The sequence below is a fragment of the Zingiber officinale genome, chromosome 4A (genome assembly GCF_018446385.1).
Source record: "Zingiber officinale cultivar Zhangliang chromosome 4A, Zo_v1.1, whole genome shotgun sequence".
NCBI lineage: Eukaryota > Viridiplantae > Streptophyta > Magnoliopsida > Zingiberales > Zingiberaceae > Zingiber > Zingiber officinale.
In genome coordinates this window covers 78,670,848-78,697,626 of record NC_055992.1, presented here as the reverse complement: position 1 = coordinate 78,697,626, position 26,779 = coordinate 78,670,848, and the positions used below count along the sequence as shown (strand labels likewise).

At 42.1% G+C, this 26,779-nt stretch overlaps 1 protein-coding gene across 3 annotated transcripts in view; it reads left to right on the top strand.

Annotated features, from left to right (window-relative positions):
* The window catches only part of LOC121970017 (protein CLP1 homolog), a 36,766-nt gene extending 10,883 nt beyond the window's left edge, over positions 1-25,883 (top strand). For 2 of the 3 annotated variants that reach the window (XM_042520403.1, XM_042520402.1), the window contains exons 10-11: positions 6,637-6,872; positions 25,643-25,883. In XM_042520403.1, the coding sequence (XP_042376337.1) occupies positions 6,637-6,872; positions 25,643-25,646 (240 nt within the window). In that variant the 3' untranslated portion in view covers positions 25,647-25,883. Of the gene's footprint in view, positions 1-6,636; positions 6,873-16,868; positions 17,110-25,642 lie in introns of those variants that run through there. The other variant, XM_042520404.1, reaches the window with a different exon arrangement.
* The last annotated feature ends 896 nt before the right edge of the window (positions 25,884-26,779 follow it).

Here is a 26,779-nt window from a genome sequence, read left to right as displayed (position 1 = left end):
ATGCATAGGCTCATTTAGGTTACATGAAGTCATACAAGCATATGAACTCAAATTCATTTCTATAACATTTATCATAAGGAACATCATAAGCATATTTGATTTAGGTTCTATGCTTCCTAGGTTTTGAAACCCACCTTGGCCTAAACATACAAGGTCCAAAACTTGGTTACAAATAGCATATAAACATGTGAACCTTAAACAATTTCCATGCATTTATCATAGGCAACCACATGAGCATATTAGGTTAAAGTTTCAAGCTTCCTAAGTCCACAAACATAGGTGGCCGAATGTCATCAATGTGACTCTAAGGTTTTCAACCAAATATAAGCATGTGAGTACCTTACAAATTTCATAGCATATCATAGAGGAGAACATAAACATGTTAGGGTTGAATTTAGGCTTGCCTAAGCCCTACATTTCATGTTGGCCGAAAATTCAACATGTGACAACCTAACTCTAAACAACATGAAATCTCAAGTGCATTATGTTATCTTCATATCTTTTCATAAGGTAAAACATAAGCAAGCTAGGTTTGATGTTGAGCCTCCTTAAGGTATTTAATCCCTTCATGGCCGAAACCTTAAGGTAAGGTCCTACTAGTTCTAAGCAACCTAAAAGTATAAAACATCAAGAGAACATTCATAATATATTAAGGAAAACTTCATACTTGATACTTCTTCTAGAATTTACAAGCATGTGAGTACCTTATAAATTTCATAGCATATCATAGAGAAGAACATAAACATGTTAGGGTTGAATTTAGGCTTGCCTAAGCCCTACATTTCATGTTGGCCGAAAGTTCATCATATGACAACCTAACCCTAAACAACATGAAATCTCAAGAGCATTATGTTATCTTCATATCTTTTCATAAGGTAAAACATAAGCAAGCTAGATTTAAGGTTGAGCCTCCTTAAGGTATTTAATCCTTTCATGGCCGAAACCTTAAAGTAGGGTCCTACTAGTTCTAAGCAACATACAAGTATAAAACATCAAGAAAATATTCATATCACATCATAGAAGAGATCATAAGCATGGTAATTTTTAAATTGAGCTTTCCTAGGGTTTTAAGTCTCTTCATGTCCGAACCCTAAGGTAGGGTATTACCTAATTCTAAGCCACATACAAGCATGAAATATCAAGATCATATTCATAGCATATCATGGGGGAAAACTTAAGCATGTTGGTTTTGGTTTTAAGTTTCCATAAACCTTACAAGTGTCATGGCCGAAAGTTCCCATAAGAAACTCTAGGTTGTTAATCCATCTAAACTCAAAAAAAAATCATATAACAACTTGTACCACAGGTGAGGGGATACTCACATCCTCTTGCTTGGTCTTTTCCTAAGAGAAGATACCCTTTGTGAAGAGAAAGAAGAGAGCTTCTCCTCCTAGTGCTTCTTTTTGCTTCTCTTGCTTGTGAGAGGTAGATCTTGAGGATTCCTTCTTGTGGTTTGGTTTTCTTAGGGAGAAAACCTTAGTTGGATTTTCAGAAAAAGGAGAGGGGATGCTCTAGGTCACGGCAAAGGGTGAGGAAAGGGAAGAAAAATGAAATCCCTTCTTAGTTTTTCCTCTTATGCTAGGTGGGAGTAAGAAGCAAAAAGAAACTTTGCCTTCCCTTCTTCTTAACTCATCCTTTATTCTCTTAATGATGAAGAAATGTCTTCATTCATCCCCTTTTTGCTCTCCAATTCCCTCATCTTATCATCCCACGAAAATGAAAAAGAAAGAAGGAGAAGAAGACAATTTGTCTTTTTCTTGTTTTCTTCTTAATCAAGAGAAGGAGGAAGAAAGCTAATTGAATCTTTTTCTTGATTCCTTCTTTTTATCATGCTCTTAACTTTATCTAGAGTTTCCATTCCTCCTTTAACAATAAATTATGATGGTCTAGTGGTAATTCCATAATCCTTAGCTTAAAAGGTTCAAGTATCAATCCTTGACCAATTCCTTTTCTTTTATATATATATATATATATTTTTCTATCTTATCTTTTTATTCTAAGAGAAAATCTTCACATACTTAGCTTAAGAAATTCGTGGGTGTTACATTCTGAACTGCAAGTGTAGGACTTCTGTTTAATATATGGATACTCCAGTTGACTGCTTCAGGCCAAAAAGCTTTTGAAATGCCGCATTTTGCCAAAAGACTTCGCACCATATTCAAACTAGTACGATTTTTCCGCTCACAAACACCATTCTGTTGAGGAGTATAAGCCGCAGTTAGTTGCCTTTTGATTCCATGATTTTCACAAAAATTTAAAATTTTTTGTGAGAGATATTCTCCACCACGATCTGTGCGTAGAACTTTGATTGGACTGCTTGTTTCTTTCTCAACTAGCGCTTTATAGCTCTTAAAAGCTGTAAATGCTTCAGATTTTTCTTGCAAAAAATATACCCATGATTTCCTACTAAAATCATCAATGAAGGTGATTATATATCTCTTACCTCCATTAGAATATAGATTAATTGGGCCACACAAGTCGAAATACACCAACTCCAAAGCTTTCTTTGCTCTCCACGTTTTTCCTTTTGGAAAATAGTTTCTATGTTGTTTGCTAACAATACATTCTTCACAAACTTCAGAAGGAGCAATAATTTGAGGAAGTCCAGTTACCATATTTTTTTGCTGCAAAGTCTTCAATCCACTAAAGTTTAGGTGGCCATAACAAAAATGCCATAGCCATGAAACATCATTCACTTTTGCTGAAAAACATGAATGAGTAGTATTGTTCAAGTAGAGTGGGAACATGCGATTTGTTGTCATGTTAACTTGGGCAATTAAACCCATCTTTGCATCTTGAATTTGGCATACTCCATATTTAATAGAAATCTCATACCCTTTTTCTTGCAGCTGACCAATACTAAGGAGATTGGTCTTTAGATCTGGGACAAAAAGAACATTAGATATTATATGAGAAGAATTTCTTTTGGTTTGGATAGTTACCATTCCTTTTCCCGTAACAGAAATGGTAGAGTTATCACCAAACTTGACTGTGTTGCGGAATGATTCATCCAGTTCAGAAAATGCCATCTTATCTCCACACATGTGATTGCTGCAACCAGTATCCAGATACCACATATTTTGCTGGGTTTCTTTATTTACATGGCACACCTTTAGGAGAGTGACCTCTTCTTCCTTTTCAACAAGGTTAGATCTTTCTTCATCTTGCTTATTCAGATTAGTATGACATTCTGATTGATAATGACCATACTTATGACATCTATAACATTCAATATTGGACTTATCTGCTGATTTATGTTTATAAGTTGTTGAGTGATTACCTCCTCTTCCTCTTCCACGAGATTGTTTTTCTTGGTAATGGTGGTGTTGTTGTTGGCTATCACGATAATTACTTCCTCTTGCTTTGAATTTTCCTCTTCCTTGCCTTCTATCTCCTCTTTGTGTTGATTGATTTTCTGTTGAAACTTTCAATGCTTGCTCCTCTTTGTCTTGTTGGTTGAGTTTTTGTTCATGAACCAACAAAGAACTCTGCAACTCATCAATTGTAAGTTTATCAATATCTTTTGACTCTTCTATTGAACAAACAACAAAATTAAATTTTGGTGTCATTGATCGAAGAATCTTCTCAACAATGGTGACGTCTTGCATTTTTTCACCATATATCCTCATTTTGTTGGAAATTGTCATGGTTCTTGCAAAAAATTCTGAAACAGATTCCCCAGACTTCATGCGTAAAGTCTCGAATTCTGTCCGAAGAACTTGAAGCTGCACCCTCTTAGCCTTGGCATTCCCTTGATACTTCTTCTTCATGCAATCCCAAATATCCTTGGATGTTTCTTTGCTAAGAATTGTCTCTAAGGTTGCTCGATCTATGGCTTGGAAAAAATAGTTCTTTGCCTTGAGATCCTTCAGCTTCAATGCATCTAATTCCATTTTTTGTGCACTTGTTAGTACTTCTCCAGCTGCTGGTTCTGCTACTCCAGATTCAACAACCTGCCAATACTCCTTGGATCTCAAAAAGTTCTCCATTAACATGCTCCAATGGTCATAGTGACCATCAAAGCGAGGAATTGCTGGTTGAACAAAGTTGTCAGACATCATGATAATATACTGCTGCTACAGAAAGAACTCAAACTCAACCCTTTTTTCCTCACAAAAACATTCACACAACTCAACCTCTCTTTTTTTAATGGCGGACCAGTTCTCCAACCTGGCTCTGATACCACTGTTGACGAGGTAAGAGGAACGAAAGACACTAAACAAAGGCTTCTACTTTGCATAAAAAGATTTTTACATATTCAGAAAGAAAAAACCAGAGCCTATTTATAGGCTTTTACAGTAGAATATTTCATCCACTATCTCCTAATTAATAGGATCACACTAAAACTAATCGATAAGGAAAAGACTCAAATAAAACCAAAAGACTCAGACAAATGATAAAACTTTTTTAATCTTATCAGTGTTGAGTGTCATCTAAATACGATTAATACTTTTTTCTCATCTCCAATCCTATCTAACTACACAACTTCTGTTGGATCGAAAGCGCTAGAGGGGGGAGGGTGAATAACGCTCGTGGCTTTCACTTTATGTTTCGGAAGACTAAGAGAAAAACGCAGCTGAAATAAGAACAAATAATGCAAACACCAAGATTTACTTGATTCGGAGCCTAGGGCGACTCCTACTCCAAGGCCCTCGCTTGTTGAGCATTTACTTTGGGCAATCAATATAAGTTCACAAAGTATTACAAAAGAGTACAATAATTCAAGTGCTACAAAAATTATACCGATAGTAAATAAGTCTAAAATCGAAGGCTTCTGGTCGTCGATGTCTTGCTTTAGCTTTATCGGATGATCCTTTGAACAGTGCACGGAAGATGGATCGTGTTTCTGATGTTTTTCCAAGCTGCTGCTCGAGACAGGCTTATATAGCTTGTGGAGGGTGCCTCCAACACCATGGAGGGCGCCCTCATCTGTGCTGAATCCATAGTGTGGATGAGCTCCGACCAAGTAGCTGCCTATCCACCTGAGGGCGCCTCCAAGCCCATGGAGGGCGCCCTCACACTCCATGAGGGCGCCCTCGCGCCTTGCATCCAGGGCGCCTCCAAGCTCCATGGAGGCGCCCTCTGCCCTACTGCGCGGAGGTCTTCAGCTAATGACCCGAGGCGCCTCCAAGCTCCATGGAGGGCGCTTTGGGATTGTTCATCCGAGGCTTTTGCTTCTTTTTCACCCCTGCAAGATGGGTTAGTGCAAACGACAAAAGCATATCCTGCAAGACAGAGTTTAGCAAAAAAATAAGCAAACCATAAGTGTTTGACAGTCTCCGGACTGTCCGATTCTGACTTCGGATTCCCGACCGGAAAGGTCGAACGGACGCCTACTATTCCCTCACCTGGGAACGCGTCCTTACCTACTCCTCTCAGGAGAGTATATACTTGTTGCCTGACCGGTCCTCCAGATCGACTGGACTTTTGCTCAGCACCCGAGACTCAAGGACTTTCTGCTAGATGTCCGCTCCACGACTCGCCCAGACTTCCACCTGGTTCGCGTCACCAGGACTTTCCACCTAGAGTCTTCGACTCTAGGACTTTTTGCTCGAAACCTTCGACTCGCTAAGACTTTCCGCCTATGGTTACCACCCCTAGGACCTAGGGTTACCGCCCCCTAGGGTTTTCCTTTTGCCTAACTGCAGCTATGACTTTTCCTCACCTAGGGTTACCACCCCCTAGGGTTTTTCCACCTGCCTAACCGCAGCTAGGACTTTTACCTAAGACAACTTAGGACTTTCTTGCAAACTCATTCAATCACGTTAGATCACAAGACAACCTAACTTTGAACCCTTTGACATAATCAAAACACAGGTTCGATCGTCGGATGCTTCCTGCACCAACAGCTTCTACAACTCTATTGATTACTCACTATTATCAAGATCAAGGTATAAAATCTCAAGTGGTGCACTGGTGCCAATGTTTTAGTCTTTGACTCTAATGATACTAATTTGGTATTGTGCCAACGTTCCGATCTATGATGTCGGCGGCAAATTGGAGGAGTAAGGAGATAAGAAGAAAAAGATAAAACAACAATATACTTAATTTCAAATTCTATTTTCTATCTAGAATGATATAATTTGAACATTATCTTCTATGGAGATAAAATAAAAATAAAAATAATATTATCTCAATTCATCTTGATTTGACATGTATTTTTAGCACACAAGGGTGTCCATATACAAAGGGTGTCGGTATCAACATGATCGATACAAAGGCACATGAGACATTATTTGTGTCAAGAAGTATCAAGTTTCATTAATTTGTTTGAATAATATATTTCAATCGCTTTATCAAGGTACGAGATGTCAAATTACTCTTGCTTGCCTTAGATACTACATTGTTAGGAGAAATATCAAGCCACTTTAGGCATATGCATAAGGAATTGTTATTTTTATACTGTTGTATTTATTTAAGTTCTTGTTAAGAGCCATTGCATTCGGTTAACTTGGGATGAAATGGCTTGTAGACTGTACTAGCTTCTTTTACTAATGTCTGTTATTTTATTTAACCACAACTGCCTTATGACTAGACTAAATTATTCAATGTAATCTATGCAAGTTTTGTGTTTATTTGTTTGACATGTAGGAATTTTTTCACAAGTTTTTACTTAGCTAGCTGATTTCTTTACAGGAATACTTCTATGGGCCTATAAATGATCTCTCCCCACATTCAAATATTGTCAACTTTAGTGACATTTCTGTTTATAGAATTGGTGGTGGCCCACAGGCTCCTTGTTCTGCACTGCCTATTGGTGCGGAACCTGTAGCCGACCCTACTCGACTAGTTGCTATTAACATAAATCGTGACTTACTCCATCTTGTTCTAGCTATTTCATCTGCAAAGGAGCCTGATCAGATTATATCCAGGTAATTCTTTCTAGTAATTTGTCAAGTATTCAGGAGACCTTGGTACTTGTTTATCATGTCCTAGAAAATCTTTCTAAATTTAAGTTGTAGTGGTTTTCCTCATCAGCATAGAAGTATTTGGTAGGATTTCCTTGATGCAGCGCAAGAAGATGGTTTGCTTGTTTGAAGACATGTTGAAGGGGAGCCTTGGTATAACGGTAAAATTATTGCTTTGTGACCAAAAGGTCACGGGTTCGAATCCTGAAAACGACCTCTTGCAAAAAGCAGGGTAAGGCTACGTACATTGGATCCTTCCCCGGAACCCCGCATAACGGGAGCTTCCTGCACTGGACTATCCTTTTTCAAAGGTATTAGTGGGTAATAACTTGGGCATCACACCTAAAGAATCCTAGGCTACACACTGAAGGCAAATTATATAAGACAGTGGAAGATTTTTTCTTAAAAATCTCACTTTTATGTTTCATAGTAGTAGGTGGAAAGAAAAACATAAAAGAATTCACATAAATATACTTTAACTGATTCTTAGGATTTCTTGCTAATCACAAACTTAAGAACTCTTTGAATAAATTAAAAACTTTTTAATTGACTTTTTGACTTCTTAAACTTTGACTTTCAAACATTGAAACTACTACACGTTACATTATTTCCTAAATGGTTCATCATTTTCCTTAGTATGTCAAATTAAATATTGGACTTAAATCTATTTCTACGCATAGACTTTAAGAGGAGAATGGCACTTCTCTCAATCAACTCTCTTTGGGTGAGAAAAAACTTATTCCTGACAACTTATAAACATAGAATCTTTCATAAGGATCTTGGTTTAGCGATTAAAATTCATCACTAGTAATCCGTGTACATTCAGAAAGGGGTTGTGTTTTATATTTAACAAGATACTTTTAATAACCACCTCTTGTTGGTCGATTTCATCTTCAATGTGTTCTTTGAAGGTTTGAATAGATGGCAAGAGAGCATTAGGTCCATTACTTGCTACAATATCTTTATGTTTAGAGTATGGGGTGAGGTCCTCAATGTTAAAGATGTAGTTTCTTATAGACCCTTTTTGGATGTTCTTCAAGTCTTGCACAAGCCATAGCCATATCAACTGCTTTAAATTCAACAAACTTTATTTTCAAATCAACATGTGCCTTATACCTTTGATTTACTCAGCAATTTTTTTGCATGATGTCATTGTGTGTATCTTATATGTGTTTCTTAAAAACATTAATTTCACCACTTTGTGTTGCCTCTAATACTAATGGAACCAAATTAATTGAGTTTTTACCTAACAATTTCAAATGAACTGCATCTAGTGGACCTATTCACAAAAATATTATATTCAAATTCAACTATAGAAAGAATTTAATCCCATGTGGCATGCTCTCCAACAAACAACGAAGTAAATCATCTAAACTTTTGTGGACAATCTCTATCTGGACTGAGGGTGAAAATAAAGGAAACTTCAACTTTATATTTGTTATTTTCCACAAGGTTTACCCGAACTAAAGCATCTGAACACAAACCAACCTTGAGCGGGTATATAGGATCGCCCGGGTAAACACAAAGCTCCATTAGAATCATAGTATGTCGTCAAACAGTCGGGGTGAATGTGGATCAATAATAATAACTCGTCCGGGAATAACTTGGGTTCATTCTCGTTCAAGACAAGGGTGTATACAATATACATACCGGACTGTTTGTAACTTAACAATAACAAGGAACGTAATCAAGGGCGATGAGCATACTTCACTGTGACATGTAAGACGAGGTGAGAGTAAATATTTCAGTAATGTGCATAAACATCTCATAAAAGTATCTAGGGCATGTGATTGCATAACAGGTTGACTAATTTGACGGAAAGAATGTTTCTAGACTTTTCTGCAGGTACTAGACGACAAAGAAGGTACATCTGGGGTAAAAAAAAGATTCCTTAAAAGTCATTTCTCACAAGTGCATGGCTTACGTCATCTGGTAACAAACTTGAAGACCGGGGTCCACTTCATGGCTACGGAGGCTATATGAAGTGGTATAAAAAGGGGAATCCTCTCCATTGGCAGGTACGCATAGTCCCTGGACTTAAACCCTAAGAGAGGTCACTGTTCATCTTCTTCGAGACCCAAAGAGAGAGATCACTGACTTGAGCGTCGGAGGGCCTAGCGTTGGATTCCCACCCCGGTCTTAGGTCACTGACGATAGCGTTGGTTGGTCTCCTGTACGCAGAAATTATGAGGAACTCCAGATCTCATCCCTCTTCATCAGAGCCTTCCTTCCATCCTTGAGTTTTCGTATCAGGAGATCTCCGATGAATTTGTTCTTCTCGATCCACTTTGGGTTTCTCGGATCAAAGGTGTCGCAGCATTTCTTCCTCGTCATCGACAGTGCCGTAGCATTTCTTCCTCGTCATCGACAGTAAGTTCTACCCCTTTCCGGCTCTCCGTTTCATCAAGCTTCTCAGACAGGATCAAATTTGGCGTCGTCTGTGGGAAGCTCACCTGAATCTGAGATCGCGAGATGGAAGACGCCGGAAAATCGAACATACTTACTATTAGTCATGAGGATCTGGATCTCCTCATCAACACACACGTGCAGAAGGCTCTCCAACAACAACAACAACAACAATAACAAGTCCACACTGGAACTACTATGCCAGGGGCCTATAACCCCGAAATCTCCATAACCGATCATCGAAAAGGGAAGGAGTTAGAAGAAGAAGAGGACCGCATATATATTCTTCCCGCCGCTGCTTCTCCCACCCGACGTCCTCGAGCCTTTCCTAGTACTCCTTTCGAGCAAGGGGGGCGAAGGCCTATGTTCCAGGAATCTTCTGGAGAGGCATCAAACAGAGAAAAACGTAAGGCCAAGATGGTGGTGACTAGTGATAGCTCATTAGAGAGAGTTATTACCCCATTTTCCCAAAATGTAATGGATGATCCTCTTCCCAAACAATACTAAAGTCTTCAAATCACCGAATACACTGGAACCACAGATCCCGAGGATCACCTATCAAAATTTGAAAGCGTAGCCTTATTGCAACAATTTTCTGATGGAGTAAAGTGTCAGATGTTCCTTACAACACTAGGAGGGGCTGCTCAACGCTGGTTTAAGAGATTGCCAGAGAGCTCCATCCGAAGATTCAAAGATTTCAAGAAGGCCTTCTTACACCATTTCTCTAGCAACAAGAGGTATCATAAAACTCTCTGGAGCTTATTTTCTATCAAACAGGGGCTCAAAGAATCTATTAGAGCCTATATCCAGAAATTTAATCAGGTAGCTGTGGATGTACCTAACGCGACTACTGAAATATTAGTAAGTGCCTTCTCTCAAGGCCTGCATGATGGCGATTTCTTTAAAGATCTCGTGAGACATCCTCCCGCGAACATTGACTTATTAATTGCTCGGGCTACTGAGTTTATTAATGTGGAAGAAGCTCAAGCCGCTCGTCGAAAAGAAGACACTACTTCTTTTCCAGCTACTACCAAGGAGAAAGCCCCTGCTCCTACGCCCCCGCCCAGGGGACCTAGGACAGTCCCTTTACCTCATCGACACCCATAATATCGTCCTCAAGCAGTATAACATGTGGAGATGCAGCAAGAAGCACCCCGAAGATGGTGCACCTATCATAAAACTAGCAGTCATCACACAGAAGATTGTTTTGTTTTGAAAAAAAAGCAAACAGGGAGCATTATCAAAGACGAAACTACTATCAACAGCCGTATCCCAGACAACAAAGCCCACTTAAGCCAGGACACTGCCCGACCGAGACTCAACAAGACATGTTGCAAACCTCGGCCGGCGCAACTCAGGTACATGAGAAGACTTAGCCTGATATTGCGACCACCCGACAGGAAGAAAACAGGAGCAACGCTATGCGGGGCAGCATTAATATGATCGCAGGCGGGCCCACTGACGAAGATTCCAATCGAGCTAGAAAGGCACATGCCAGAAGACTGGAGATCCATGCTATAGGATGCAGCATGGAAAGAGTAGTGGGACCGGAGATAAGTTTTGCGTCTAGAGATTTGGAAGGGGTAGAAATCCCCTATGACGACGCCCTGATAATTACAACAGTGATAGCCAATTATGCCATTTCTCGCACCTTTATTGATACTGGTAGTTCTATAAATATAATCTTTAAAAAAGTTTTTGATCAGCTGCAGATTGACCCGAGCGAACTTCAACAGATGGTGATTCCTCTATATGGCTTTACCGGTAATGAAGTGCAGCTGCTCGGCCAAATGAAGTTGGCTATATCCCTAGGGGAGGAGCCCCTAATGCGGACGAGGAGATCTCCCTTTATGGTGGTGGACGCCCCGTCTGCCTATAATGTGATTCTGGGTCGGCTGAACGAATTCAGAGCAGTCATTTCTACCTTTTGTCAGAAGATTAAATTTCCCGTAGATGACCAGGTTGGGGAAGTGCGGGGTGATCAGAAGATAGCCCGCAAATGTTATGTGGAGATCGTCCGAACCGAAGCCAATACTGCTCGGAAAGTGCAAAGAACGGAGGTTAATGCCATTCAGGAGAAACCACCCATCCTGGTGTATGAAGAAAAGGAGGAGGTCCAAATACAGACCGGTCGCCCTGAGGCTATCACTTATATCGCGACCGACCTAAACTCTACACTGAAGACAGAGCTAGCTCAATGCCTAAGGAAAAATAACGACGTCTTCGCCTAGACGCCTAAAGAAGTCATGGGCATTTCGCCCTCTATGATGGAGCATTCTTTGCACGTCTTCCCAGATGCTCGGCCTGTCATGCAAAGGAAGAGGAGCTTCAGCTCAGAACAAAATCAGATCATCAAAGAAGAGGTAGCCAAACTTATGGAGGCTGGCTATATTAGGGAGGTGCAGTTCCCTAGTTGGTTAGCCAATGTTGTCCTGGTCTCTATACCAGGGAACAAATGGCGAGTATGCATTGATTTCCGTGACCTTAACAAGGCCTATCCTAAGGACTATTATCCATTGTCCCGGATCGATCAACTGGTAGATTCTACAGCTGGATGTGAGCATATTTCCATGCTGGACGTCTATCAAGGCTATCATCAAGTACCTCTGGCCAAAGAGGATCAAGAGAAGGTTAGTTTCGTGACACCTGAAGGTACTTATTGCTATAATGTTATGCCTTTCGGACTGAAGAATACAGGAGCAACCTATCAGAGACTTTTGAATAAGATCTTCCGGAAGCAGATTGTGAGAAATATGGAAGTATATGTTGATGATATTTTAATCAAGTCTCTTTAAGCTGCTGATCTGTGCAGGGATGTAGAAGAAACCTGCGCCACGTTGAGACAGTATGGTCTCAAGATGAACCCGAGCAAATGCTTATTTGGAGCAAGAGGAGGAAAATTCCTGGGTTATATGGTGTCCGAGTGGGGAATAGAGGCCAACTCAAGCAAGCTCAAAGCACTACAAAATATGGAACCACCACGCAATATGAGGGAAGCGCAAAGACTGACCGGCCGGATCACCACCTTGTCTAGATTCATTTCAAGGTTGGCCGACCATAGCTTCCACTTCTTTAAGATACTCCAGAAGGCTAACAAATTTCAGTGGAATGAAGAATGTGATAAGGCTTTTCAGGAACTAAAAGACTATTTGTCCACCCTTCCTGTATTAGCAAAGCCTGTATTAGGAGAGACCTTATGGGTGTACTTGTCGGCTAATGGAAACATTGTAGGCTCCGTGTTAGTCAAACAGGAGGGGAAGGAGCAACAACCTGTGTACTTTTCCAGTCGTTTATTAAAAGGAGCCGAGTGTAGGTATACCACGCTCGAGAAGTTGGCCTATGCACTGGTATTAACCACCCGGAGGTTGCACCCATATTTTTTATCACATGCGATTATTGTGTTAACCAACAGTACTCTCGGACGGGTATTGCTCAACCCGGAGGCATCTAGCTGATTAATAAAATGGACAACTGAACTTAGTGAGTACGACATACAATACCAGCCTCGCTCGACCATCAAAGCACAAGCTTTAGCAGATTTTATCATAGAAGTTCAAAGTCCTGAAGAGGAAAGTGTTGAAAGTCTATGAGGATGGATCGTCAACCAGACAAGGTAGCGGGATTGACATTCTTCTTATATCCCCGAAGGAGGACAAGTTGCAACTCTCCGTTAGACTGAATTACAGGGCCACCAATAATGAAGCAAAAGATGAAACATTAATAGCAGGGTTATAGGCTGCTCGCCACGTAGGGGCAGCTCAAGTTTGCATATATTCTGATTCTCAGTTAGCCGCACAACAATTATCAGGTAACTTCGAAATCAATAATGAGAGACTAAAGTTATATGCTGAGGCTTTTGATAAATTAAAGATCCAATTCCAAGAAGTCAATATACAAAAAATTCCCCGAGCCGAGAACCAAGTAGCAGATGAGCTAACCAAGTTAGCTTCTGCTATAACGCCATGGAACTTGGATCGACCGGTGGAGCAGATATTATTAGTATCTTGTATTGAAAGACAAGCTGACATATAAATACAAGGTGATTAGAGGGTGCAAATCATATTATATCTACAGCAGGGTATTCTTCCAGGCGACATGGAATATGCAAGAACATTCAAAAGGAGAGCTTCCCAATATACTATGGTAGGGGAGCAATTATATAAAAGAGCTTTCTCCATACCTTTGCTCAGGTGCATTGGCACTGAAGATATACAGTTCATCTTACAAGAGGTTCATCAGGGCTCCTGTGGCAGTCACATAGGGGGAAGATCCTTAGCTCGTCAAATACTGCTAGCGGGATATTTCTGGCCAACATTACAGGAAGATGCTGCTAAATTTGTAAGAACTTGCATTCCTTGTCAGAAACATCAGAATATTCCACATCATCCTACACAATTACTGAAAACCTCTATAGTTTCTTGCCCCTTTGATCAGTGGGGCATGGATATAGTGGGTCCATTTCCTATGACAACCACACAAAGGAAATTTTTATTAGTAGCAGTGGATTATTTCTCTAAGTGGGTGGAAGCAGAACCCCTTGCCCGGATTACGGAAGGCGCCGCCATCAAGTTCTTGTGGAAAAATATTGTTTGCAGATTCGGCATTCCTCACAAATTAGTCTCAGACAATCGGAGACAATTTCAAGGGGATAGAATACTGGATTGGTGCAAAAGTTATGGTATTATGCAAGCATTTACCTTTGTAGCATATCCTCAGAGCAACGAACAAGCTGAAGTAACCAATAGAGAAATCATAAGAGGCCTAAAAATCAAGCTGGATCATACGGGGTGGATGAGCTACCCAGTGTTCTTTGGGCATATTGTACAACACCCCGGGAAGCTATCGGAATTACTCCTTTTCAACTAGTTTATGGAGGAGAAGCTGTAATCCCTATTGAGGTGGGAGTAGAATCAGATAGAAGATAGCTATACGATGAGGATAATGAAGGTCGACGACTTATGGAGCTGGACTCAATAGAAGAAATCCGGGACAAGGCCGTAACTCGCCTTACTTCATATAGACAATGAATGAGACAAAATTATAATAGAAGAGTCATCCCAAGGTTTTTTCAAGTGGGTGATCTGGTATGGAGGCGGGTCTAGCCTGCTGGAGAGGTCAGCAAATTGGCACCACAGTGGGGAGGCCCCTACAAGGTGGTGGAAAAACTCGTATCGGGCTCGTATTACCTTCAAGACGCGGAAGGAAGAATCCTCGAGCGTCCATAGAGTGCAAACCATCTGCAGCCCTACTGAGCTTAGTGAGCTCTTATCGCTCGAATAATATGATCATCCCTGGGCTAGTGAATTTAGCTTACCTTAAGCAAGTCCTTTCCGTTTAGCCTCGCGAAATGATAACGAGTATGCTTATAATTCCAATGTTTCACTTAACTTTTTTACTAAGATGAAGAGAAAATATCGCTCGAAAGCCAGATGAGGTTTAAACAAAGGAGTGGCTGATGAACACACACTTGCACTCCGCATGAAATTCCGTCAACTAGGGGCTTTAAGGAAGAACCAGTCAAGCTTCCTTAAGGAATCTTGAAGACGTTAAATCATAAGAAGGTCAGTACCAGCGTTATAAATTTTACGCAACCACATAGTCGATCGGGAAATCTCCTGAAGCCACCCGGATGAGCCTTCTTGAGAAGAACCGGAGACTTAAAACTATCAACCACATAGTCGATCGGTAAATCTCCTGAAGCCACCCGGACGGGCCTTCTCGAGAAGAACCGGAGACTTAAAACTATCAACCACATAGTCGATTGGGAAATCTCCTGAAGCCATCCGGATGGGCCTTCTCGAGAAGAACCGGAGACTTAAAACTATTAACCACATAGTCAATCGGGAAATCTCCTAAAGCCACCCGGACGAGCCTTCTCGAGAAGAACCGGAGACTTAAAACTATCAACCACATAGTCGATTGATAAATCTCCTGAAGTCACCCGGACGGGCCTTCTCGAGAAGAATCGGAGACTTAAAACTATCAACCACATAGTCGATCGGGAAATCTCCTGAAGCCACTCGGACGGGCCTTCTCGAGAAGAACTGGAGATGTAACGCCCGAAAATTCTCAAAACTATTTTAGGAATATTCTATGATATTTCTGGAATTTTGGAATATTTTTTATGGAATTTTTAGAAGAGTGGAAATAGCAAAAATAAATAGGACCGTAAAATAGCCTACGCGGGAATTGAACCCGAGACCTATTGGGTCCTACGACTTATAGATAGCTTTAGTAACCGGATGAACCCAGTAGGGCCGTGCTGAAAGGAAAGGGAAACAATTTTATTTAAATTAGAGTTGGGGGAAATAATTCCTTATTATAAATAGGAATTAATAAGTGGGGAGATGGGATTTAATCGGCAACTTCTCCTTTCCTCACCCTAGCCACGCCGCAACCCTCCTTCTCCTCTCTTCCTCTCGGCGCCAACCACAAGAACAAGCAAGGGTTCCGTCCCAAGGGTTCCAAGGGCAAATTTCGGCAACGACTTCGACACGTGGGCGCTCCCCTCCGCGAGAGGAATGCTTAGACGCGAGAAGATCGTCGAAAGGATCGTCTCCTCCGGAAATCTAGCGATTAGAATCGTAAGAAACTTCGAGCAGGAGGTAAGAAACCCCTCACCTGCAGTATAAGTAGCTTTTCGTACGATTCTATGTTTTTAAATTAGTTATGTGCAAACTTTTCGACGCATAGGGTGTATTTAACCCTTCTCGCAGGTTTAGGGATTTAGTTGAGCACCTCTAGATGGGCCAGACACGTTTCCTCCTTTCAGTTGGAGATTTTAGACGTTGTCGGGTGCCTAGAGGTGGTCTCCCTAATGGAGAGGAGAGTTGGAGCACACTAAGTGTTTGATAAAATGCTTAGCTCAGTAAAATGCTACAGTAGCCAATTTTTAATAGCTTAGTAAATGCAATAGAAGCATTTAAATAGTTTAGTTAGTCTTGCTACAGCTTATATGGGACTACGGTCCAATGGGTGGGCACCCATAATCATCTCTATGTTCAGATAACCTAGTAAAAGCAAGATAAATTAGTTAGCTATAATTCAGTATTTTATTTTCAGTAGGGGCACTGTACAGGATTAGATATCCATTGGGCGGGGCTCCCATAGTCGGTCCCTAGGTTTAGATAACCTAGTAAACCTTACTAAATTTGGGATTTGCAACCCCGGGTTTAGTTAAGGATGCGCGCATAGCATGTACAGTTGCCGGGCCCATTAGCAGTATGATTATGTATTTTAATCTATTATATTATAGTTTTTCAAAACTCACAAGGGTTAGTTATGATAGTTGAGTTTGAATTCAGTTCCAGCTTAGCTCAGTTCATGTTCAGTTCAGTTTCCTTTATTGATGCTCATGATAGTTTATGACTAGCTTGTATGCCATGCTTTAGTGTTCATGTTCAGTGATTTCAGTATGCCATGTGTTAACAAGTTCATCATATATTTGATAGCATGTTTTAAACAGCATAAATGCATCGTATGCATGTTTTAGTGAGGTAGATGGTTTCTTACTAAGCGAAAGCTTATAGATACTTTCTTTTCCTTATACTGCAGATAAAGGTAAAGGAAAGATGGACTAGCGGAGGCTGGAGGACAATGCTACGAAGATGTGTGTGGGCAGGAACTTGGGATAGAGATCTAAGGAAGTTTAGCAAGCTTGGTTTAAGCATTAAAACCTTTCAGTATTTTATCAATTGCACTTTAGTATGATAATTGCTACGAATTAGTTAACCATGCACATTATTATGCTTAGAACATTGTTTTTATAATGTTAGAATGTTAGTTGTTATTGTTAGAGTGTTTCTTAATCATTTTAGAACCTGTAATGAGATTGAGGCATGAAATAGTGCTGAAATCAGATCATTGGCACGAAATCAGAAACTCGAATCGATCAGCTGATCGATTCGAGAGTTTCCAATCGATCGATGGATCGATTGGGCAACTCGTCTCGTGAACAGTAGGCGTCTAGATCGATCAGCCGATTGATCCAGCCAATTCCGTCGCGAACAGAAGGCTCTGGGATCGATCACCGGATCGATTGACCAGTCTGGATCGATCAGCTGATCGATCCAGAATATTGCCCGAGCACCGGATCGATCCGACATTCCAATCGATCAATGGATCGATTGGGAGGTCTGATATCAGCGGAAAAATGTTTAAGTTCAGTTCGTTGACCATGGGGAAGGTAAAACATGTCATGAATAGTTAGTTTACACCCCTTAGCATGTATAGTACCAAGAAATGTTAGTAGTTTAGCAAAATTTCAGTTAGTATAGCTTCCGCACTTAGTATTTAATGATGGTCATGGATTAGCTAGCACAGATTAATGTAACGATTGGCCTCACAGCCTAGTTAGTAGAAGGTGGGTCGTTACAGAGTGGTATCAGAGCAAGTTCCCATACTTCCTACACACACATCAGCATTGAACCTGCAGCTTTCAAGTAAGAACATCTCTCACTTTCGTTATGTTTCTTGTTTTCATGTTCAGATATAACTAAAGCATGCTTGTTTATGATAGTAGTTAACATGATAACAATAGTTACTCTATTATGCTTGTGTTAGTCATGTATGTCCTTCATGTCTTTAGAAATGACACGAGGACGTCCAGCTAGAAGGGCAGCAGCCACTAAGCCCCAGCATGGGGCAGGCAGTTCAGTGCCTCCCCCAGACCTTACAGCATTAGTGGCTCAGTTACAGCAGCAGCTAGCTGAACAGCAACAGGAAATAGCCACCCTAAAGGCTAGTCAGCAGAACACTCCCACTGTCACCCCGGAGCCTAACTTAGCGACACCAGTGGTTTTAGAGGTTCTACCAGTCCAACCTGCAGCACCAGTGGCCCCAGTAGCAGGAACCCAGAGAGAAGCCTATCTGATCCAGTGGCAAAGAGTCAAACCAGAGAACTTCTCAGGCAGCAGTGAACCATGGGATGCACAGGCCTGGTTCAAAACACTAGAGAGTACGATGGAGCTTCTGGACTGTCCAGAACATGAGAAGGTGAAGTGCGCCTCCTTCTGTCTGACAGGAGATGCACGTATGTGGTGGGAGAGAATTAGAGCGAAGCGCCCAGTAAACCAGATGACATGGGATGACTTCGAGAAGGAGTTCTTTGAGGAATTCTTTCACATGCGGGTTACAAACCGCCACTACGACGAGTTCACTGAGTTTCGTTAGGGCAACCTTTCAGTGGAGGAAGCCGTGAAGAAATTCAACAGATTGGCTCGTCTATGCCCTGAACTAGTCAGCATAGAGAAAGAACGAGTCCGGTTGATGCTCAAGATGCTGAGGGCGGAAATAGCAATGAACGTGGCTGGCGGCGTTCATAGGCCGCAAACCACCGAAGAACTAGTCAGCAGTGCTCTGACCACCGAGCACTACCAGAACAATATCAAGCAGCAGAAGCAAGTCCTCTCAGAGTCCAAAGGGTAAGGAGGCTTAGGTACTCAGAAACACCAGGGCCACAGCTCCCATGTCTCTAACTGGAAAGGGAACTCCAGCAACAAGCGCAAACCAGGGAGTTACCCAAAGGGAGGACCAGCCAACAAACAGCCTAGTTATCCCAAATGTGCTACTTGTGGAAAATTTCACCCAGGAGTTTGTCGCAAGGGCACACGAGGATGCTTTGAATGTGGACAAGAAGGGCATATGGCTAAGCAATGCCCGAACAAGACAAGTCTTCCTCAACCACAGCCGATACAGTATGGAGGCCAGCCAGCACAGCTACATCATATGTAGGCCGTTTTAGATGGTCCACACATCAGCCAGGGCCGACTAGAAGCCCCTCCAGCCACGACAAATGCACGAATCTACTCGCTGACTAGAGAGGACGTAGCAAATGCCTCGACGGTTGTCACAGGTCAGATTAGTATTTTACAGCAAAGTACAACTGTCTTATTCGATACTGGGGCAACCCATTCATATATATCCAGGGCATTTGCTGAGAAGTTAGCAATATCTCCAGAGGTACTCAGTAGTCAGTTTTTGACGACGTTGCCTTCAGGAGAAATTATGGCATCCACGCATTGGTTCAGAGCAGTGCCAGTCATTATAGCAGACAGATAACTCTTTTGTGATCTGATAGTGCTAAACATGACTGACTACGATGTTATCTTTGGGATGGACTTCCTGATCAGATACGGTGCTTCCATAGAGTGCCGTAAACAGAAAGTCATATTCCAACCTGAAGCAGAAGTGCAGTTTGAGTACATTGGAGAACCCAAGAGAAAGGCCAAGAAGTTTCTCTCAGCTATGAAGGCACAGAGGTTAATGGATTCAGGATGTACGGGATTTTTAGCACATGTAGTCGACGGCCAGACAAGGACCAACTAGCAGAGGACCGAGTCGTATGTGATTACCCAGCCTTCCTCAAGAGTTACCGTGCTTAACACCGCATGTGAGATCAATTCGAGATAGAACTCATTCCCAGTACAAATCCTATCTCCAAAGCACCGTACCGCATGGCTCCAGCAGAACTGAAGGAACTTCATGAGCAACTACAGGAGCTGCTTGACAAAGGCTTCATACGTCCTAGTCACTCACCATGGGGAGCGCCTGTATTATTCGTGAAGAAGAAGGACGGGAGCATGCGCTTATGCATAGACTACAGGGCACTGAACCAAGTCACCATCAAGAACAGGTATCCTCTTCCCAGAATAGATGACCTGTTCGATCAGCTAAGGGGAGCAGCAGTGTTCTCTAAGATAGACCTCAGATTAGGTTATCATCAGGTGAAAGTTAAAGAAGGGGATATACCCAAGACAGCATTCATGACTAGATACGGACATTACGAGTTCGTAGTCATGCCCTTTGGCGTGACAAATGCTCCAGCTACTTTCATGGACCTCATGAACAGGATATTCAGAGAATACTTAGATAAGTTCATTATCGTATTCATCGATGACATTCTTATCTATTCAGGAACTCAGGAAGAACACGTAGAACACCTGAAAATAGTATTGCAGACCCTTCAGCAGAACCAGCTGTACGCCAAGTTCACGAAATGTGAATTTTGGTTAGATCAGGTGTCCTTCCTGGGCCATATCATCTCAAAGGATGGTATTATGGTAGACCCCAGTAAGATAGAAGCTGTGAGTAATTGGAAAAGACCCAAGAACGCCAGTGAAATCAGAAGCTTTCTGGGATTAGCAGGTTATTACAGAAGATTCGTAGAGGACTTCTCTAGGATAGCCTCCCCACTGACAGGTTATTACTTGTGGGAAATTTCACCCAGGAGTTTGTCGCAAGGGCACACGAGGATGCTTTGAATGTGGACAAGAAGGGCATATGGCTAAGCAATGCTCGAACAAGACAAGTCTTCCTCAACCACAGCCGATACAGTATGGAGGCTAGCCAGCACAGCTACATCATATGCAAGCCGTTTTAGATGGTCCACACATCAGCCAGGGCCGACTAGAAGCCCCTCCAGCCACGACAAATGCACGAATCTACTCGCTGACTAGAGAGGACGTAGCAAATGCCTCGACGGTTGTCTCAGGTCAGATTAGTATTTTACAGTAAAGTACAACTGTCTTATTCGATACTGGGGCAACCCATTCATATATATCCAGGGCATTTGCTGAGAAGTTAGCAATACCTCCAGAGGTACTCAGTAGTCAGTTTTTGACGACGTTGCCTTCAGGAGAAATTATGGCATCCACGCATTGGTTCAGAGCAGTGCCAGTAATTATAGCAGACAGATAACTCTTTTGTGATCTGATAGTGCTAAATATGACTGACTACGATGTTATCTTTGGGATGAACTTCCTGATCAGATACAGTGCTTCCATAGAGTGCCGTAAACAGAAAGTCATATTCCAACCTGAAGCAGAAGTGCAGTTTGAGTACATTGGAGAACCCAAGAGAAAGTCCAAGAAGTTTCTCTTAGCTATGAAGGCACAGAGGTTAATGGATTCAAGATGTACGAGATTTTTAGCACATGTAGTCAGTACCGGTCAGGACAAGGACCAACAGCTAGCAGAGGTCCGAGTCGTATGTGATTACCCAGCAGTCTTCCCTGAAGAGTTACCAGGCTTAGCACCAGACAGGGAGATTGAATTCGAGATAGAACTCATTCCCGGTACAACTCCTATCTCCAAAGCACCGTACCGCATGGTTCCAGTAGAACTGAAGGAACTTCATGAGCAACTACAGGAGCTGCTTGACAAAGGCTTCATACGTCCTAGTCACTCACCATGGGGAGCGCCTGTATTGTTCGTGAAGAAGAAGGACGGGAGCATGCGCTTATGCATAGACTACAGGGCACTGAACCAAGTCACCATCAAGAACAGGTATCCTCTTCCCAGAATAGATGACCTGTTCGATCAGCTAAAGGGAGCAGCAGTGTTATCTAAGATAGACCTCAGATCAGGTTATCATCAGGTGAAGGTCAAAGAAGGAGACATACCCAAGACAGCATTCAGGACTAGATACGGACACTACGAGCTCGTAGTCATGCCCTTTGGCGTGACAAATGCTCCAGCTACTTTCATGGACCTCATGAACAGGGTATTCATGGATTACCTAGATAAATTTGTTATTGTGTTTATCGATGACATTCTTATCTATTCAGGAACTCAGGAAGAACACGCAGAGCACCTGAAAATAGTATTGCAGACCCTTCAGCAGAACTAGCTGTACGCCAAGTTCATGAAATGTGAATTTTGGTTAGATCAGGTGTCCTTCCTGGGCCATATCATCTCAAAGGATGGTATTATGGTAGACCCCAGTAAGATAGAAGCTGTGAGTAATTGGAAAAGACCCAAGAACGCCAGTGAAATCAGAAGCTTTCTGGGATTAGGAGGTTATTACAGAAGATTCGTAGAGGACTTCTCCAGGATAGCCTCCCCACTGACAGCTCTTACCAGAAAGAACAGAAAGTTTCAGTGGACAGAGGACTGCGAGAACAGTTTCGGCGAGCTGAAAAGGAGATTGACCAGCACACCTATTCTGACTCTACCAGAAAACACAGACAACTTTGATATATATAGTGATGCCTCTAAGTTGGGACTAGGAGCGGTGCTGATGCAAGATGGCAATGTAATCGCCTATGCCTCCAGACAACTCAAGGATTATGAGAGGAATTACCCCACTCATGACCTTGAGCTTGCAGCAGTGGTGTTCGCTCTCAAGATTTGGAGACATTACTTATATGAAGCTCAGTGCAGAGTATATACAGATCATCAGTGTCTGAAATACTTCTTCACTCAGAAGGATCTGAATATGCGACAGCGCAGATGGCTAGAGCTGGTCAAAGACTACGATATAGACCTCCTCTACCACCCAGGAAAAGCAAATAGGGTAGCAGACGCCCTTAGCAGAAAGTCCAGTGCTGCCCTATTATCTCTAGCAGCCATGTCACCGCCCCTACAGAGAGAGATCGCAGATTTCGGTCTCGAACTCATAGTCGGACAGCTCTCTACTATGACATTAGAGTCTACCTTGCTTGGTGATCTCCAGACAGCTCAGGATCCCGAAATTGAGAAAATCAAGCAAGGATTGCGTAATCGAAAGTGGAGAATTTTGAGTGTCCGCTGGGGGTGTTGTACTGGCGATGACATTATCGTTCGCATCGGGAGGAACCACGAAGAAAGATTTTAGATGAGGCTCACAAGACTCCCTATGCGATGCATCCTGGCTCCACCAAAATGTATCAGGACTTGAAGAAACGTTTTTGGTGGCCTGGGATGAAGAGATACATCGCTAGATATGTCAGCACCTGTCTAACCTGTCAGAGGGTCAAGGCAGAACATCAGAGACCAGGAGGAGTTTTGCAGCCTATTCAGATCCCAGAATGGAAGTGGGAAGACATTTCTATGGATTTCATAGTGGGATTACCCAGAACCACGAATGGTTTTGATACCATCCGGTAATAGTCGACGATTGACTAAATCACCCACTTCTTAGCTATCGTGATCTCCTACTCCATGGAAGCTAGCTCGAGATCTCAAGGAGATCGTTAGACTACATGGAGTCCCACGAACCATTATATCAGACAGAAGATTCACATCACACTTCCGGGAGTGTGTACACTTTGGGCACGGTTGAAGTTTAGCATGACCTTCCATCCTCATGACGGATGCATTTGAGTGAGTAAATCAGGTACTCGAGGATATGCTCCGAGCATGTGCCCTAGATTTCAAAGGAAGTTGGTGCAAATATCTAAGTCTAGCAGAATTTGCATACAACAACAGCTATCAGACCACTATCGGTATGGTACCTTATGAGGCTCTCTATGGGTGGAGGTGTAGATCTCCAATCTGCTGGTATGAGAGTGGTGAACATATCACAGCAGCTATACAGCAGATCCGCCAGAGGATAGAGACAGCTCAGAGCCGCCAGAAAAGCTATGCTGATACACGGTGCAGACCTTTAGAGTTTTCAGTTGCGGATTCAGTGTTCCTCAGAGTAGCTCCCATGAAGGGAGTAATGCGTTTTGGGAAGAAGGGCAAGCTAAGTCCCAGATATGTGGGACCATACCGCATCAGCAAAAGAGTGGGCAAGGTAGCATATGAGCTAGAGCTACCATAGGAAATGTTAGCTGTCCACAATGTATTTCATGTCTCTATGCTGAAGAAGCCCCCAGATGCCACCCAGGTGATTGAGCCTCAGTCGGTACAGATCCGCGAAGACCTCAGCTATGACAGTCGGCCTATTCAGATAATAGACCGAGCAGTTAAGAAATTGCGGAATAAGGAAGTACCATTAGTCAAAGTCATTTGGCACAGTTACACAGCAGAAGAGGCAACTTGGGAGACAGAAGCTAGTATGAGACAGAAGTACCCAGAGTTATTCTAAGTTCGAGGATGAACTTTTTATAAGGTATGGGGGATTGTAACGCCCGAAAATTCTCAAAACTATTTTAGGAATATTCTATGATTTTTCTGGAATTTTGGAATATTTTTTATGGAATTTTTAGAATAGCGGAAGTAGCAAAAATAAATAGGACCGTAAAATATCCTACGCGGGAATTGAACCCGAGACCTATTGGGTCCTACGACTTATAGATAGCTTTAGTAACCGGATGAACCCAGCAGGGCCGTGCTGAAAGGAAAGGGAAACAATTTTATTTAAATTAGAGTTGGGGGAAATAATTCCTTAATATAAATAGGAATTAATAAGTGGGGAGATGGGATTTAATCGGCAACTTCTCCTTTCCTCACCCTAGCCACGCCGCAACCCTCCTTCTCCTCTCTTCCTCTCGGCGCCAACCACAAGAACAAGCAAGGGTTCCGTCCCAAGGGTTCCAAGGGCAAATTCCGATGATGACTTCGACACGTGGGCACTCCCCTCCGCGAGAGGAACGCTTAGACGCGAGAAGATCGTCGAAAGGATCGTCTCCTCCGGAAATCTAGCGATTAGAATCGTAAGAAACTTCGAGCAGGAGGTAAGAAACCCCTCACCTGCAGTATAAGTAGATTTTCGTACGATTCTATGTTTTTAAATTAGTTATGTGCAGACTTTTCGACGCATAGGGTGTATTTAACCCTTCTCGCAGGTTTAGGGATTTAGTTGAGCACCTCTAGATGGGCCAGACACGTTTCCTCCTTTCAGTTGGAGATTCTAGACGTTGTCGGGTGCCTAGAGGTGGTCTCCCTAATGGAGAGGAGAGTTGGAGCACACTAAGTGTTCGATAAAATGCTTAGCTCAGTAAAATGCTACAGTAGACAATTTTTAATAGCTCAGTAAATGCAATAGAAGCATTTAAATAGTTTAGTTAGTCTTGCTACAGCTTATATGGGACTACGGTCCAATGGGTGGGCACCCACAGTCGCCTCTAGGTTCAGATAACCTAGTAAAAGCAAGATAAATTAGTTAGCTTTGATTCAGTATTTTATTTTCAGTAGGGGCACTGTACAGGATTAGATATCCATTGGGCGGGACTCCCATAGTCGGTCCCTAGGTTTAGATAACCTAGTAAACCTTACTAAATTTGGGATTTGCAACCCCGGGTTTAGTTAAGGATGCGCGCATAACATGTACAGTTGTCGGGCCCATTAGCAGTATGATTATGTATTTTAATCTATTATATTATAGTTTTTCAAAACTCACAAGGGTTAGTTATGATAGTTGAGTTTGAATTCAGTTCCAGCTTAGCTCAGTTCATGTTCAGTTCAGTTTCCTTTATTGATACTCATGATAGTTTATGACTAGCTTGTATGCCATGCTTTAGTGTTCATGTTCAGTGATTTCAGTATGCCATGTGTTAACAAGTTCATCATATGTTTGATAGCATGTTTTAAACAGCATAAATGCATCGTATGCATGTTTTAGTGAGGTAGATGGTTTCTTACTAAGCGAAAGCTTATAGATACTTTCTTTTCCTTATACTGCAGATAAAGGTAAAGAAAAGATGGACTAGCGGAGGCTGGAGGACAATGCTACGAAGATGTGTATGGGCAGGAACTTGGGATAGAGATCTAAGGAAGTTTAGCAAGCTTGGTTTAAGCATTAAAACCTTTCAGTATTTTATCAATTGCACTTTAGTATGATAATTGCTACGAATTAGTTAACCATGCACATTATTATGCTTAGAACATTGTTTTTATAATGTTAGAATGTTAGTTGTTATTGTTAGAGTGTTTCTTAATCATTTTAGAACCTGTAATGAGATTGAGGCATGAAATAGTGCTGAAATCAGATCATTGGCACGAAATCAGAAACTCGAATCGATCAGCTGATCGATTCGAGAGTTTCCAATCGATCGATGGATCGATTGGGCAACTCGTCTCGTGAACAGTAGGCGTCTGGATCGATCAGCCGATTGATCCAGCCAATTCCGTCGCGAACAGAAGGCTCTGGGATCGATCACCGGATCGATTGACTAGTCTGGATCGATCAATCGATCGATCCTGAATATTGCCCGAGCACAGTAGCGTGCTGGATCAATCACCGGATCGATCCGACATTCCAATCGATCAATGGATCGATTGGGAGGTCTGATATCAGCGGAAAAATGTTTAAGTTCAGTTCGTTGACCATGGGGAAGGTAAAACATGTCATGAATAGTTAGTTTACACCCCTTAGCATGTATAGTACCAAGAAATGTTAGTAGTTTAGCAAAATTTTAGTTAGTATAGCTTCCGCACTTAGTATTTAATGATGGTCATGGATTAGTTAGCACAGATTAATGTAACGATTGGCCTCACAGCCTAGTTAGTAGAAGGTGGGTCGTTACAGGAGACTTAAAACTATCAACCACATAGTCGATCGGGAAATCTCCTGAAGCCACCTGGAAGGGCCTTCTCGAGAAGAACCGGAGACTTAAAACTATCAACCACATAGTCGATCGGGAGATCTCCTGAAGCCACCCAGACGGGCCTTCTCGAGAAGAACCGTAGACTTAATGTTAGGACCTTCAGATGCGGCTAGAGAGGGGGGGGGGGTGAATAGCCGACCCCAAATTCACGTTTTTTCCTACAATTCGAGTTAGCGCAACGGAAATAAAAGATAGAAACGAAAATGGAGAAGAT